Consider the following 17,702-nt stretch of genomic DNA (forward strand, 5'->3'; position numbering starts at 1 on the left):
GCCAAAGTTTCTATAAGTGATATCCATCCTTATTATTTTGATATATTCCAAAAAGCTTTTATTTCAAGCAACACCATAATAATTATTCTTTAATTCAATATACGATTTTTTATAACATACTTTATTCCCTTAAATAGTTTCAATAAGTTCTTTTCTGTTTTTTATTTTTATTTATTTTCTTTATCCATTGTTTTCACATTTAAAACGTTTAAAGAGAATGTCAATTGAATTAGCAAAGGCTAATCCTTTTCCCTCTCAAAGCGTCTTTGGTCTATGCCACTGTTTGCTGTGTAATGAAATTGCTTTAAGGCACTTACGCTTAGAACTTGGCTATAATAGCGCAGCATTAACGTTTAGCCAACTGGCACCCAATCTCTCAAAGCGTTAAGAAATTATTTGAAACATGCAGCGCCGCTGCCGCATCGGCATCCAATAATATAGGTCTGTACCTCCCCCCCTCCCAAGTCCAATCCACTTCACTGCAATCTAAAGTGAAGCATAGACTATGCTATAGACAATACCAGTTACTGAGGCCTCTTGTTGTTGTTTGTTTGAAGGCGTTAATAGGCGCTGCAATGCCAATAATTTGCAATTATATTTAATTGTAATTGTAATTGCAATTGTAATCGTAATCGTTGTGTGGTACAACAACTCGTAATTGAGTGTAAGTTGTTTTCAGTTGTTTTGTGTTTTCTTCTTTATTTTTTTTTATCAGCTTTTATTGAGAGTATTTGCTCATCGTGTTTGTGTGTGCTTGAGTGTGTCTGTGTGTGTTTGCCCGGGGGCATTATGTACATACATATAACATTATTGTGTTGTGTTCGCTTAAACGATCTTTTACTTGGCTAAACAAATTGTGTTGACCATTATTATTATTGGGGGCTTAATTGCTCGTGAAGGCATAAATCTTAGTGCGTTATAAAACTGTCAGAAATCATCAAGATTATTATTATTTCAATTATTAAATTACTATAAACTTGCACACAAAGTGTATTTCAATTATAAAATACTACACAAAAAATCATCTAGACTTGATATACTTAGTTCTATTTTCTTTTTATTTTTATTGTAGATCTTGCATAATAGATATCGATTGTTAAATTAAATTACTTAAATTCTCTTCGATCGGCTGCAACAATCGATATCCACCATATATATATAGTTCTTAATTTCACCATTATTGCAGACTAAATGAGAATAGCTATAGTCAATATCAACTGATTAGATCAACGTTCGTACTATATACTTATATGGCCTGTGTAAATGGTGAATTATGCTTCGATTTAAACTTATTCGTTTGTTTGTTTTTTTTTGTCTTTTAACTAGGACTACAAATTGCAAATCCATTTCGAGTCGTCGCTGAAATATATCAAAATTCCAGTACATATTTTATCATAAGATATCTTAAGTATATATATCTGCTATATGCTATTGAATTCGTTACAAACTATGAGCTTAGCAATTATGACAAAAGTATTACACTATTCAATTGAATCATCATTCACTTATTGCTGCTCCTTGGGAGCCGTATTAGGGTTAGATGAGAGGGGGAGGGAGGAAGGGGTAAAGGGAATGGGTGTGGGTATGGGAAGGGAGCGCTATGTGCTGCATCTTAATATTACGAAAAAATACTCAGTTCCAGTGTTCTCGATAGCTCCGGTGGCTCTCTGTTGACTCCTGTTCGCCTGCCTTCAGTCAGTACAATATTCCCGGATGCACAGCGCCGCTTCGCTGGAAGTAGACATTCGGATTGCTGCTCAATGTGGGCTCCAGCGTCGTATAAAGGTTCGTTTCGTCGGGTCGTATAAACATGCCTGATGTGGAGGGAGTAATAAGAGAAGAGGTGGTAGGTTATGATAATGTATCAAGGAAATAACTGATAAAGATAAGTTCAAGTTTGTGAAGGCAAATTAATAAGTTTTTAAAAAAAAAAATAAGTTATTCAAAAAATATTCTTATTCCTAATAAGTACAATGTATTGAATAGTTAAGATTAATTTTGCAGATAGTAAAATCAAAAATTGTATTCCAAATTTTTCAAATTAAAATGTGAATTCTATTCATCAACCAAACCAAGTGTTCTTCTATTAAATTATTAAATACTTTATAGCTTAAAATAATTACTGGCTTAAACAACTGTTTGCTTGAATAATTTACTGCCGCCTTTATTGATCTATTGATATAAAGAGCTAAGCATAAACAAAAAAGAATGCTAGTATGTTATTACCTGGCGCATAGCGCAGCGTTTTGGCCAATTGCGTTGCCTGTGTCATGGAGGTAAGCGAGTTACCCAGCTGTTTGAGGGTCAGCGGTGTGGCCAGCTGTGTGGGCGGTGCGGGCGGTGGTGGTGGTGGTGGTGCGGGTGGGTAATAGCAAAACGGGTGCGCGCTCAAATGTGCTGGAAAATAGTGATACATACGTGTATAGCTCGGCGGTGCGGCGGTGACCAAAGCGACTCGATCTGCTGGCCCGGAACCCAAGTGGTTGTTGTTTTGGTTGTTGTTGTTGGTGTGCATAGGGTTTTGTTGTAGTTGTATTGTGTGTGTGTGTGCAGTTGCGTGCATGTGTGCGTTTTATCGATAGCAATTCCAAACCAAATCCAAACCAAAATCAAACCCAGCCGTGACACACACACACACACATATACACATAGGCATACGGGTATAATAATAAATATATATATATATATAGAGAGTGTGTAAATATATGTACAGTAATTATTTTGGTTGTGCCACACATACAGATGTGTGTCGTTCGTTATTTTTTTTTTTGTATGGTTTGTGTTGGGTTTGACAATAAATGTAAATTTAATTAAATTTGAAAAAGGTAAAATACCGGAAACAAAACCAAAAATGAGAAAAAGATATTCAAAATGATTGATGAATAAAATAATAAAAATCAACAAAAATAACATGAAAAGATTATGTAATGTACATTGAGGTGTACGTGTGTATGTATGTATGTGTGTGAGTCGTGAGCGTGTCGAGAATTTTGGATGATGTTGACAAATTCGATGAGGGTGACCATTGGATTTTGGTATTGAAGTTGTTGCCGTTGTAATGATAAGATTGTGTTTTGTGAGTGTCGCAATGATGATGAACGTGATGATAATGATGAAGATGAAGATGATGATGTTGGTGATGATGATGATCATGATGTTTGATGGATTGACAAAAAAAAATGTGATAGAAAAATGTATGGTATATGTATATGAAAATGAATTGAGTGCAAGGTAAATAAATGTCTTAAGTTCATAACAATCGTAAACGAGATTTTATATATCAAATAACGAAAAATGAAAAAAGATGTCACAATGGCTGCATTGGGCACACATTGCGGCTCAGACCACTAACCACTGACCACTGACCACTTATGTAGCTGCGACCACTAATTAGCCGCGTTGACCCAACTGGCCGCCAGACACACAACCTAATTTCCTAAAAAAAAAGGCAAACCAAAATTACTCTGTCATATTTCACACTTTTGCCTAGGCGCCATAGATATACAAAATGCAGAGAGTTAAGCAGCAATTTATGGTGAGCTTTAATGATGCCAAATCTGAGCTAAAACCTTTCGTGTCAATGGGCCAACTTTATAACACCCTCAAGCTATAGAGAAAGTCTGATGATTATGGTGCGTATTGAGCAAAAACCTAAAGCGTCAGTTTGTCTTTAGCTTATTACAGTTTGCGTGTGTATTTATGAACGACAAGGTCATTAACAGCATAAATCGATTTATAAGAAACTGTTTTATGACATTTTATAGTTCGCATAAGCATATAATTGATTGCACTCATCAGAGATCAGAGTCCCCTCTCTCAACAACGTTCCGGCCTGATCATATAACTCCGCATGTCATTGAACCGTGTGTGTATATATATCACACAAATATGATGCTTATCAATAGCTCGCGTGATTTACTAGTCTCCATTAGTTTCAACCATTTAACAAGATGGTTTATTAAGCGAGTTAACAGCAGCAAAACAAAACAGAAAAAATACAAAATAAAAAAATAGATATGCTGATAGAAACAAACAACATAGACCTTAAGCAGAAACAAAACAAGTTGCGGCTCTAATTATACTGAGAATCTATAGCTAAAATTAGTATTTCCCACTAGACGCAGCTGTGTGCTTTGTCTCCGCTATCGCTCGATTCAGATCAATTAAACTTGTAAATATTTGTTAAGTAAATCTTGTTTTAGTTTTGCACTGTTATGAATAACATTTTGTATAATCATGATTAACTGCGCTCACGAGTTCGTTGCCTAAGTCTTTTGCATTGCAAGTTGAGTTTGTCGCCTAAGTCTTTTGTTTGCATAAGCTTTGTAATTAGCAGTAGACAAGTATTTTTAGCAACAATTACATTACATTATAGTGCGAACAAGACAAACTTGTCAGTAATTAGGTAACTACACCATCAAGTTTGTCGCTTAAGTCTTTTGTTTGGCAGCACATGAAATTCTATTTTTGTGCACAAATTTCAAGCTTATCATTAGCTTGCTCGTTCCGCGTCTGTTATACACAAGGTATATAAATAAATAAAGTAAAACATGCAAAGCCAAACAAATGCGAGCCAATCAGCCGGCTGTTCGCCTGTCGCTGCCCGATTTTTCAGACATGGCTTATAAATTATGATTATTATATTTTCAACAGCTTGCAGGGCAATGTAAGAAAACGGCACACACACATACACACACATACGTGCAGTAAAGTATGTTAATGACATAAAAACTGAACAAAAATAACAGAGGCTGAGATAAATAAAAACGTCGACGTCGGAAATTCTGCTAAGCTCTGAGAGCAGAGGCAGAGGCAGAGGCTGGCGACTGGGATTCAGATTGGGGCTGCTGACTGGGCTGCTGCCTGCCTGGCTGCTGAACTCTTGACAGTGTTAAATGCAGCAGTTACACACATGCTGACTTGGTTTCTCTGATGCCATTGCAAAAGCCTATGCCCCGACTGGCCTCTGTGTCTCTCCCTCCTTTCCCTTTCCCTTCCCCTATCCCCTTTCCATCTGGCTGGTTTAGTTGTGGCCGTCTTGGTTTTCTAATTAACTTAGAACAAATACTGCAATTAAGCTCGCTTGTTTCTGCTTGCTGCCCTGGCAGCGCACGAGCTGTGAATCTGGAATTATGTGTCAGAAAATGAAAATACATATGCACCTCTCTCTCTCTCTGTCTGTGTGTGTTGTGTGTGTGTGTGTTGCACATTTGCAAACAAGTTTGTTGCTGCTGCTGCTGCAGCTGAAGCGGCAAATTTGGCTTAATTCTTGGCTGCCTGATTCCACATTTGCAGAGCCAACTAAATGAGATTTTCACCAGCTTCTGCGCGTCTGCGCTAAAGTGTCTGTCAGTTAGCTCGCTTTACCATTATGAATTATGCTCGCTTGCATAAAATATGCCACTTTGCGACTGCTGCCACTTGCAACAGCTGTCTATTCTGGACACCAACAACAACAACAGCAACGTCAACAACGTCAACAAGTACAACGACAACTGCATAAAATACAGCTAGAAAATGAGCCAAAACAGCAAAAATAAATGGCTAATTAAGTGCAAATATGTATGACCAGACTCAACTCGTGCGTGTTCCGCACTGCATTCGTATTGGTGCATCCAGACTTTGCATGTGTGGGCGTAAAGTTACAGTTCGCTAGCGATGACAGTGACTACAAGTGACTGTCAGTGACTGGCAACTAATTGCAGTGACTGTAAGAGCCACTTATTATAGTACTATTTAAGGAAATTGTATTAATAAATAGCTATCAATATTAAAAGATTTTATTTAGATTAATTTTCAATTTCAATTATTTTTTCATTTGATAGCAATAAGTTTGGAATATCTAAGTATTTAATATTAATATTCAAAAGTATTTCAAAGTGTAGAAAATAACATATTTCAAAAGAATTTCAAAATGTATATTATTTATTTATATATATTTAAGAAATTTGTGTTTACTTCCAATTAAATTATTATCAATATTGAAAGTTTTTTGAGATTAAGTTATAAAAATTTTAAATTTTGTTCTTAGCTTTGAATTTCATTTAAATGAATTTTTGAAGTTTAATAAGCAAAAATTTTGAAAATATGAGAATCAAATATGTGCCTATAAATATTTTACATGATGCAGAAAATAAATTGAAATATTACAAAATGTATATAATCAATTTATTTTTATGAATATGCATTGAGTTTTAGTTAAATGGATATTATTGATAAATAATTTTATGAATATTCAAAGTTTTTAATTAATTAATAAACTGAAGGAAGAGGTGAATATTGAAATTATATCAAATTTAATATTTTGTTCCAAGTTTTAAAATTTGAATTTAATTTTTGAAGTTTAAATTAAGATTTCATTTTATAATGAAAAATTATGAAAATCTGAGAAATATGTATTAATTTACTAAGCCAAACAAAATATGTATTTTATTTTTGTATATATTTAGGAAATTTATTGTATTTTGCTTAAATCAAACAATCGAAATTAAATTGTTTTAGCAATTTTTTGTGTTTGTTGTTCGAGTACCTATAATGAGAGATAACTGTGCAGTTTCCCTTCGTTTATACGCTTTGGTATTTTTAAAGCTTTTCCGGCATTTGGCAAGTTGAACGTTTTTTCTTTCTTTCCACCTTGACCATGAAAATCACATAATTGCTCATCTCTATTGACAGTCAACTAACCGCTAACGTTTTTCCACGTTTTGCATTTTGCAGTTGTCGTTCGTTGCCGGATCTGCCCGCCTCTTCCCCTTCTTTCGCCCCTCTATCTGTCTCTCCCCCCTCGCTACTCACTCTCTCTCTCTCTCTCGCTAGCTGAGTCTCACACGTAGTATCGCTGGCAACAAGTTAAAGTTAAACCAACTGCCGCACGTTGACTGATTGCTACGTGCAGATTGTCATTGTTCGCTCTTGTTGTTGTTCTTATTGTCGTTGTTCTAGTCGCTGCCAAGTATTCTTAGAGTATTGTTGTTGTTGTTAGTGTTGTTGTTTGTTGCTCGTACATACTTTGCAGACTTGAGTAATTTCCTTGGCGAGCGTCGAGTTTTTCCTTATTGGCTGCAGCTCGTACAACTCTGGGGTCTTCCGTCCCCCGACTACTACTTCTCTGGGTTCTATAAATGTGTATGTGTGTGTGTGTGTGTGCTTCGAGAGTGAGTTGCCAGATGTTGTGATATCACGAAGCAGCATTATAACTAATTGGCCACGTTCGTTGGGAGCTCTCTCTCTCTCTCTCTCCCTCTCACTCTCTAACTGAATGTGTGCAGAGTTCATTGTCATGAACGTGGCTCGCTTTTAGCCAGCCGAGAGCAAGGGTCTAGCCACAGTTAGAGGCCTAAGCGGAAGAGTTGCATTTTTCACATGCTCGCAAACGCAACGCAAACGCAAACGCAAGATAACACAGTTGGCAATTTGCATATTTCGGCTAAGGAAGGGCGTCTGACCTTCAAATTGCTAACATAAGTACAATTCAATTTGCATTATACGAGCGCTGCTTGTGCTGCTTGTGCTGTGGCATTAACCGCAAATCAGTGAATGCCTGATACCGTACGCAGCATCAGTTTGGTCTTGGCCAATTTAGCGTCATAATTTAACTTATGCAGTTGGCATGGCTCATTGGCTGCCGCTGTTGCTCCACTCGCTTGGCTCGCTGGCTAACTGGTTGACTACTGCTTCAATCGCTTGGCTTTTCCGCTTTCGGTTTCATTGCAACAATTCGGAACTGGTTATCGATTACGTTTACAACGTCGCCGTTGCCGTCGTCATCCACATCGTTCCCAGCTCCCAGCTCCCAGCTCTGTGACTCCACTTCTAGGCGCAAAACTTAAATATCATCCAAGAGTTTCAGACTCAGTCGCAGTCTCAGTCTTTGTGGCTGGGCTGCTGCTGCTGTTGTTATTGCAAAACCGCTATAATTTTGTGGTAATATACAGCGACGCTCGTTTCAAGCACGTGCTGCAGCGTTTACTCGACTCATATATTAAGTTACCAACACACACACACACATACAGATACAGATACTACAGATACTCAGCAACACGTACTTCACAGATTTGTACGTTACGCCATAGTCATCGCCATCGCCATCGTCAGCTCTCAGTTCTCAGTTCTTTGCTGTCCATTTTCTGTTCAATTCAATTTGTTTTCCTTCCTTGCTTTTTTTTTTTGAGTAGTATTTTTCAATTTCAAGTTCGTTGCCTAAGTCTTTGGTTTTTTGTTTGTGCTGCTGAAGAGGGCTTAGAACAATTGAGGCTAATCGATTTTTTTTCCATCTCCAATATTTGCTGTTTTTTGACAGCTGATGCTGGTGGTCAAAGCAATCCAGTGAACCACTCGAAGCGATCAAGCCAGTTTTAGTTTTTTTTTCTGTTATTGTTGTTTATAGGGCCTCAAATTGGGGAATTTGACAAAAGAAAAGTAAATGTTGTGTGTTGGACATATTGGAAAACAGTTGAATAAACTCTAAACGATAGATTGATGATACAACATTATAATATTATTAAAAATATAACGAACATTTTTTTGGTCAAAGTAATCAATAACTATTTCGCATTCAGATATCGATTATTAATTGTTTTTAGTTCTTCTTCGGATTCAAGTTTCATTAGCAAAACAACTTTTTTTTTGGAAAGCTATTCGAAGGTCAATAAAATTTGTTAAGGCTGCCGTTTGTATTACATGATTATGAAGGTTCTTTCACTGTCAGATCAAATGACTGAGGGCACAAACTTGTTTCTTTCTTCACAAGAACAATTCTATAGAAGTAAGAGGTTCATTTTGAGATCTATATTTATTTAACATTTCACACCTAGAAAACAGTTACCTTAATTCTTAAACTAATTCGAGCTCAATTATCAAATCATTAGATAAAGCTGGGAAAACTGTTGACATGCTTTTTGATTGCCCACAATTTGTTTAACAAAAGACTTGTGCAACTTGTGATGATTCTGTTATGAATAATTCTTTTAAATATCAGAAATTATGTTAATTATAACAGAACTTTCTTTACGTTTCGCCGAGTCGCTTAAGCTTGAAGTTTTGCTTGTTTTGTTGACATTGAAAGATCGATCAGTTTCTCAAGTATATTTAAAGTCTCAAAGTCGGCACAGTTAAATCGATATGCCATTATGGCCTCCTCAGGCGGCTTATTGTAGCGATAACTATTGACATATCCCCAAGATAAACAACGAACGAACGAAACAAGACGAGACGAGATGAAGAAAAAAACTTCCGCAGAGCTCTTAACCTTCTCCCGGTTAAGCACGTTGACAACGCAATACAAGTAAGTGAATTAGCATTGTTGTTGCTACGATTATTATTATTATTATTATTGGATGTTATTGTTATTGCTGCTGTTGTCGTTGCTGCAGCCATCGGCATGAATGATTGATTTTATGTATGTAGCTGCCTGGCATAAAGTCACTCAATAAAATTACGAAAAAATGCGCCGTCGCATAGAACAAAGGCCACAAGGCAGATGCATCTCTCATCCTCATCTCTGCCTCTACCTTACTGACCAAGTGGCCATCGTCAGTTCAAGTGCCTGACGACGACACATCATTGAACAAAACAAAAAACAACTGAGACGCAACAACACGAAAAAAAATGATTTCATCATGCAACCGCGGCGGAAGTACCTAAATAATGGGGTAGTTCATTGAGTACTTAGTTAGCTGCGTAAAGGGCTTATCTGCCCAATGGACAAAAGTGTTGATCATCCTATTTTGTGTCATTAAGTTTATTATTTATTGCTTGTATGCGCTTAGCTTTAATTTCAGTGGTGTCTTTAATTATTTGGCTGCTACGAACACAGTTTACAGAATTACGAGTCAGCTTTTATTGTTTAATTAATCAATTTATATATTGGAAATATTTTTAAGTTTTTCTTGTAACCCACATTTATAATTGCATTAAGAAAATAAAATAAACAAACATTTATGGAAAGTCATTGTCTTGGCAGACTTCCTTAATTATTACTTGATTTCATGTCATAGTTTTCGCTGATATTTTGCAGTCTTCTTGCACAGATCTTAATGTATTTATTTAGCTGATTTATGACATTTGTTGTTGTTGTTGCCCTGTGTGGTGAAACCCACATATTTATTGAACCTCCCTCTGAGTGTCTATTTTTGTGACTAGGCCTGTCATCGCTCAGTTTGTTCAGTTGCTCCCTGCTGCTGTTGCTGTTTCTGCTGCTGTCGTCGTCGTCGTCATCGTCATCATCATCGTTGTCGTAGTCGTCGTCGTTGCTGTCGTCGTGTTGGCCAGGTTGGCGGTGTTGTAGCTGTTACAACAATGCGCCTTCAATTAAAGCGAGCAACCTTGAACTCTTTTCAAGCGGTTTATGCGCGTTCAATCAACGGCAACCGCCGGCCTCATATCGGCCATATCGCGAGTCAGCAACTCAGCAGCCGATCCTTGGCCATGTTGGCGACGCGTCGCAACAACAATAACAAACAGCCAAACAGCCGAACAGCAACAACAACCCGACTAGTGAGCTCTGCCAAGCACTGAAACTGAAGCTGTAGCTGTAGCTGAAGCTGTCAATCTGCGTTCCTCGTCTTTGGCTTTTGCCTTTGCCTCAACAATCATCGAGTGATTCGGAGTCTGTGGCTCAACCTCGACTTCGGCATCGACTTCGACTTCGACTTTGGCTCATTCCTTGGCGTCAACGCCGTTAGCTGTCGTTTAGTTTATTGTTGCAAATTGCTCAGTGAATTATGTGCCGAACTGCTTACTGAGAACGACCACACACACACACACACACACTCGCACACACATACTTAGAGTTGCAGGTATGCTTGTGCTGTTTGACAGGAAATTTGATCTTGTGGGTTTATTAGAAACCATTTGACTGTGCTTTATATAAGAACGGTTCATTTATTTGCCTTTGAGTTTATCCTCGATTACGATTTAATGACTGGACTTCTGCTGAAGCTTAAAAATGTTTATCGCAACAGCCATCAAAAGTCGACACAACTTTGGATATTTCAGTTTTTTGCGCTCGCTCTCAATTCAATCAGATAACACATTCCATATGTTCTTAAGGCTTTCAATCATTGCAAATTGAGCTGCTCTGTGCAGGTTCGTTTCCTGTGTCTTTTTATTTTTCTTGTTGTTGTTACTCAACTACTTTTGCTTTTGACTTTGGTTTATGTAAATTTGTTTGTTGTTACGTTTTCGTTTTTTTTTGTTTTGTTCGCTTTGCAGCCCACGTACAGCACCAGTTTTTTTTTATTTGGATTTTGATTTTTGTTTTGCCCTTAATCAAGCAAAAACCCTTTTTGCCTGTACCTCAGTCACTTCACTCAGCGCTGTGGCTTGGCTTGGCTTCGCTTGGCTCAAATCACAACTACAACCCACACACATGCCAGAGGCCCGGACCTGGGGACGGTACCCGATAATGTCAGCTCAGCTTGGCTCAGCTCAGCTCCGTCTCCATCTCCATCTCCATCTCCATCTCCGGCTTGTTATAAGCCCTGTGCCAACTTTGATTTTGTGCTCTGTGTCTCCAGACATTTGTCTTTGAGTTTCGTTTTTTTTTTTATATATATTTTTTGTCATAGCTGATGTTGTCGTTGTTGCTGTTGCTGTTACCCTCAAATGCACTTTCAATTGCAGACAGTTTGACGTATATATGCAGCCTGGCAAAAGTACTATATCTTTCATTTATCTATCTGTGTGTATATACTACGAACCTACCTATATTTTGTTGTCTGTCTGTCTGTCTAGCTGTCTTCTCTGCTTGCCTTGCTTTCTTTGCTCTGCGACGCAGTCGATGCAGAGAGCGAGGCTGCCCACAGGCACTTGGCGTGAGACGAAGCGTTTCGGCAGTGGGCTGTGCGCGGCTCCAGCTCCAGCTCCAGCTATGGCTTTAGCTCTCTGCTTTTTGTATCGCTTGTATTTGCTTTCATGCGTGGCATGAGCTGCAATCTAACACACACACACACACACTCGCATACACATAAAGTCATCGTCAAGGAGCTGCCATGTGCAACGCTTCCTACTTAAGCCCAGCGGCGCAGTGTTATAATTCGGTAAATTATTGCAACATTTATACCCTAACCAGAAGAATTGTTACGTAAGTTGGCTTATGGCAGCTTAAACGCCGAGAATAACCCATGGCGAGTCATCAATTGCGTTTGCTCATGACAAATCCGTTATTAAATAATGCGATTTGTGCTTCTGCGTATTCGCATTAAAAATCGATAAGCAATTAAGCATTTAGACATTAATTGGTTACATTAATTAAGTTTTGAATAGCTCTAATTAACATACAACTTTGTTTGTCAAGTGTTGACATAAACGATAAACAATTAATTAAAAATAAGCAATTGCTATTAATGTATTTAAATTATTGCAATAAGCAATTCTATTCAACTAAAGTAGACTTTAACTCAACCCTAGAAAGTGCATTTCGAATTCGTCTTTATTCAATTATTTACTTTCTTTTGGGCTATAAATATTGTTGTTAATTGTTTAATGCAACCATAAATTTAATGGATTTTTATTAATTAAATTACGTAAAAGTGTAAAAATGTGTGTTGCATGTTTCGGACACGCACACTCATTACTTCCCCCTCTTCTTGCTGTCTGCCAACTTATCCAACTGTTTTTGCTTTCATTAGAAAGCCAAAAGAAAAGACAGTGTTTTGTTTGCTGATCGGCTTTGTAGTTGTTTAGAAATTTCAAACAAAAATGCTGGCAAAAAAGAAATGATCTCCTTTGATGTCATTCTGTTTGCCCGTGGCAACGTTTCACTTGCCACTTTGACTATCGCCATTTTTGTCGGAGGTCGCGGCCAATTTCTACAAATTGACAATGACATTTAACACCATTTAATGACCAGATGTGAAATCTAGCTAATAAATATGATCTCGTTGATGGCTCCATTAGCACAACAACAACAAGTAGAAGAGAAGCAACCGCAGCAGTTATCAAAAATTATTAAGAAAGCCGCCGTAGCAGAGGGAACTAAATCAAAAGACTTAGGCAACGAACTTGTGCGACGTTCTCACCAACGAAAATGAAAGCAGCCGTTGCGAGCACACAAATGAACATGGAGATAGAGACAGCCAGATAGATAGGTAAACAGACAGTCGGACAGACGGAGAGACAGACAGAAAGACAGACTGGCAGATAGACAGATGGATAACTCCATGTATGTATGTGTGTGTGTAAGTGTGTGAGTGCTCTTTTTACACTTGGCTTACACGACGGCCTCGAGGAAATTAATATGCCAAACAATTACACGGCATGGCAAAACAATTTTAAGCCCAGTTGATGTCGCTGCACAGTGGCACAAAATTGATAGCATAGCGGCGCAGCAATAAGCAATTGATGATATACAATTTGCGCTATCTACAATTGAGCTTTATTGCGACGAAATTTTCCTTTCGTTGTGAGTGTGTGTCAAGTTTGTTGCCTAAGTCTTTTGATTTTGGCCGAGAAAAATAAGGAAAATTGCAGATGAATTTTAATAGTTCTTAAAATAATTCCACAATAGTTAAGCTAATAAAAAATGAATCTAGTTCATTGCCTGAATCTTTTATTTGTATCAGCGTGAAATTATGAAATTCTTTGAAATTCTTAGTTTGGGGAATACAAACCCATAACTCTTTGATCTAAGAATTATTCTTTTTCATATGGCTCAAAAATTCTTGAAGAAAAAAACAAGCAATATAAAGCTCAAGTTCGTCGCCTAAGTCTTTTGTTTTAAACTGTTCAAATAAAAGAAAAAAAAACTAAATAATTTGTAGAATAATATAATAAATGATGCCAGTTTTGACGACTGAGTTTTTTGCTTGCAGCTGCTTGATTTAAATTAATGAAATATTGAATTTGTTAAATATTTTTCTATATGTCGAGAATACGAAACAATAATGTTAATCTCTACAAACACAAAACATCAAGACCCTAAATGTTTCATATTAATTACAAGTTCGTTTCCTAAGTCTTTCGTTTTTGACTGCATAAAATGTAGGAAAAGTCATAGAATATCAAAAAAAAAAAGTTAGTTAGTCTTTAAAATAATTTATTATGAAATTCCTTAAACGATATACATATTTAAGAATAACTAAAAAAGCCTAAAACAAACATCACAAAGTTGACAAATTGTATAAATGTCTTACAAGTTCGTTGCCTAAGTCTTTTGTTTTAGTTTGTATCAAATTTAAGAAAAATTGCTGAAAAACTTTATAAAATACGAAACAATAACATTAAGCTCTATAATTAATGTGCTTGCTATGTGCACAATGCCTAAATTGTGGACTTAACAGTTGCAGTTTGGACCACTGTGCAGTGTGTTGGCTACCGTTTGAAAGTCAAGACTTTTGCTTTTCTACGTTTTTGTTTTTAGAAAGACCGAACGAGCAGATAAACACAACAAAGAGTTCAAGAGTTCGCCTCGAGGCTTGCAACACACACACACACATACCCCCTTCCCGCAACCCCTCGGCACATGTGGAGCAAGAAAAGAAAGTTATTACAAAATTAATAGCAACTGACAGCTGAGGCGAGGGACACCCTGCAGCTAAGGCTGGGTCTGGGTCTGCGACTGCGTCTGCGTCTGTGACTACGATTGTGTCTGGCCTGCAAATGCGATTCGATGCACGCAATTGTGACAAACTCCAAAGAGTGCTTTAAGCCTAAGCTAAACGATATAACATCAGATAACACTGAACGAGAGACTTACCTCCACCATTGTTGGCACTGGAGCAGTGCTTGGAGCTCAGTCCCTGGCCCGTATTCGTTGCCGAATTGGGCATGCCACTCATCACGCCGTATTTGATGGGCTTGAAGTGGAAGAAGGACGGCGAATAGCCCGAACCGGCGCGACTCAACGAACTGAACTGCTCCTCGCGATCCTCGACGTAGAGTCCCTCCTTGCCCATTGCCGCCAGCTGCCTGCCCTTGGGCATGAACATCACCAGAAACACGGTGGCCGATGTGGCCACCAAACCAAAAGCAATGCACGCATCCTTGTGCCGCTCTGCCACAGCCAAGCCGCAGAGCATCCAGCCCAGCCAAATGGGAATAGCGCCACCGATGGCCAGTCCGATGTAGGTCGCCTCGCGATAATTGTCGCGTATGCCGCGCGACTTGATCGCCAGCACAGCAATGAAAACGATGAGGAACACAATGTAGATGAGCGAGAAGAGCAGCTCCGAGAACTGCGTCTTGCATAGCGGTATCAACACAGTGCTGACGGCCGCAATGCGCGTATAAATCTCCGGCGTGCCATCCAACGTCGTATACGATGTGGGATAGAAGAGTGCGGAGTAATTGGTCTGCGATGCCACCGTCGTGGAGAGGAAACCGCTGCCCATCACCGGCACACTTGTCGTGTAGATCTCCGGCGGTTGCGTGAGCAGCCACTGTGCACCGATGGCCACCTGAATGAGCAGCGCAAAGAGCAGCAATAATCCTTGATAAGGTGCGGGCAAATAGACGCCACCGTTCAGACTGATGAGGAATACGCATTTGACGAGCAGCGCGGCAAAGACCAAAGCATAAGCAACGCCCACGCCAAAGCGTATGGCGCCGCAGCTCAGCAGCGTGGGCTGAGCAGTGATGACAGCACCGAGTCCGGCGCAGGCGAAGAGACCGAGCAGCAGCATTTGACCCAGAAAGAGATGGCGACGCGACGGCGAAGTGCGCCAAGCCTTGAACAGCACAAAGATCTCGAAGGCGCCCATCATTAGCATGGTCAAGCTGGCCAGCACCAGCACGGGCACCACCCACACCTCCTTGCGCAGTCCGGCGAACGGCAGCTGTGTGGTGGACACAATGCTGGGCGGTGTCGCATTGCTGTTGCCAGTTGCTCCGTTGCTGCTCTGTGTGGCACGCGGCGTATTGGCGGCGCGTGCTCGGGCGCCTTGACTGCGCGTGGGCGTGGCTGTTGTGGTGACACTGCTGCGATTGCTACTTCCGCTGCTGCTCCTGGTGCCCGCTGTCAACGTGGGCACCACAAAGAATTCCGTGGACATTTCCAAACGCGCCGCACTCGACACATTGCCCTCGAGCACATGCAGCTGATCCTCGCGACGCAGCAGCTGCTTGGCACTGCGACGCGGTGTCGCAGGCGTCGTCGATGTCGTCGTCGACGTCGTTGTTGTTGTTGATGTGCTTGTTGTTGTTGTTGAAGTGGAGCTGCTATTGTTGGCCTTGAGCAGCTGATAAGCATTGCGTTCTCGCTCCTGGGCGGGCGAACTGGCGCTAACGCTGGTCACGAGACGCACGCGTCGCCAAATATTATTATTGTTCACATTGTTATTGTTGTTGTTGCTGTTTGTGTTGTAGTTGGTGTTGGGATTGCGCGCCGCTGGCGTTGCTGCAATCAGTTGCAGGATGATCAAGAGCAACAGCAGCAGTCTGCTGGCCTCGATCCAGCGTCTGGCCAGAGTCCAGTTGGCCATTTGGATCGAGTAGTCGCCGTTACGCCCGTTACGTGCTAACTCAAATGCTGCACATGCTCAACACACACACACGCACACAAACACAGAATCACACACACAGTAAGAAACACGCACAGTCACAAAACAGAAAAGCGTCGTTTACACGTTCTACTTCTTCTTCGTCGTCTTCGCTTTCGTCTTTCGTTCAACGCTATCGCTTTTTATCGTATCGTTTTATGTTCGCCTCTTACGTTTTACGCGCTCGTCACGTCCGCTCGCCAGGCCCAACCAACATCGACTGGTGTCTTGGTCCGCTCTGCAAGTTCGCCTTTGCTTTGGCCCCCCGGTTCAGTCTTGAGCCGTTTGAGGCATGTTTGAAGTCGCTTGCAACTCATACCAAACACTTTGGTTTGATCTCTTCTCTGCTTTGCTTTGCTCTGCTCTGCTCTGCGCTGCTCTGCTTTGCTCTCCCTCTTCACTCTGTCTGGAAGCGAATTGGAGCTTGTTATAGAGAACACTTTCATTCGTTCTGCATATGTGAATAGTATTCTTCTTTTCAGTTGTTGTTGTTATTGTTTTATTTGGTTTTTGGCTGGAAAGTGCTATTAGCCGCACTCAGGCACATTTATTGTGCTAAGCTAAGCGAACACCAAACACCAAAGAGTCGAACCACTCGCCAAAATGGGCCCAACAAAAGGCCAAAACAAAGGCGATTGTAAATCAAAAGACTGCTAATGATATATCGATATAGTTCAGCTCAACTCTGCTCAGCTTTCTGCGGAGGCCTCATTCAGACTCAGCTGAGAGCTGCGGCAACATTCTGATCTTCAGCTTTTATTGTTCTGGAGCACCGTTAGAATCAAGTCAAGCTTACACTTGCAAATCCATTATCAACAATGTAACATTCGAAAGTATTATTATTGGCAATGGCCCCGCAAATTTATATTGTTAACGACCTGCTAAATTTCTTTTACACTTTTGCCTTATCAATTTCGATAGCAGCGAAAAACATACTAATTATGTTAAGAACAGATTTTTTTAATTTTTAAATTTCCATGAATACTAAATTAATAGATTACATTATAAAAATTATGTTTAGCTTGTCCTAATAATAGCAATAATTAATATATGGGCAATTCTTGAAAATGGTAAACCACGACCGAAAAAAAAATCTTTACATTATTTTTTTGTATAATGTCATAAAGAAATAACCAAATTTTCATAATACAATGGATCCGTAGAATATCTCCGTTGTTTTTATAAAAAAAATTGCCTGCAAGCTACTTATATATCTAAAAGTAATTA

The 17,702-nt window shown here is 39.4% G+C and overlaps 1 protein-coding gene across 3 annotated transcripts; it reads right to left on the bottom strand.

Annotated features, from left to right (window-relative positions):
• Positions 1-1,289: 1,289 nt before the first annotated feature.
• On the bottom strand, positions 1,290-16,698 carry LOC133842471 (uncharacterized). 3 transcript variants are annotated; one of them, XM_062275566.1, is made up of 3 exons: positions 14,696-16,697; positions 2,227-2,397; positions 1,290-1,814 (listed from the first exon to the last, which is right to left on the bottom strand). In XM_062275566.1, exons 1-3 carry the CDS (start codon positions 16,416-16,418, stop codon positions 1,696-1,698), a joined length of 2,013 nt encoding a protein of 670 aa, XP_062131550.1. In that variant the 5' UTR covers positions 16,419-16,697; the 3' UTR covers positions 1,290-1,695. The 3 variants fall into 3 exon arrangements, with proteins under 3 accessions (XP_062131550.1, XP_062131549.1, XP_062131551.1); XM_062275565.1 differs by having other exon boundaries at positions 2,227-2,460; XM_062275567.1 differs by lacking the exon at positions 2,227-2,397 and having other exon boundaries at positions 14,696-16,698.
• Positions 16,699-17,702: the final 1,004 nt, after the last annotated feature.

Source organism: Drosophila sulfurigaster, chromosome 3 (genome assembly GCF_023558435.1).
Source record: "Drosophila sulfurigaster albostrigata strain 15112-1811.04 chromosome 3, ASM2355843v2, whole genome shotgun sequence".
NCBI lineage: Eukaryota > Metazoa > Arthropoda > Insecta > Diptera > Drosophilidae > Drosophila > Drosophila sulfurigaster.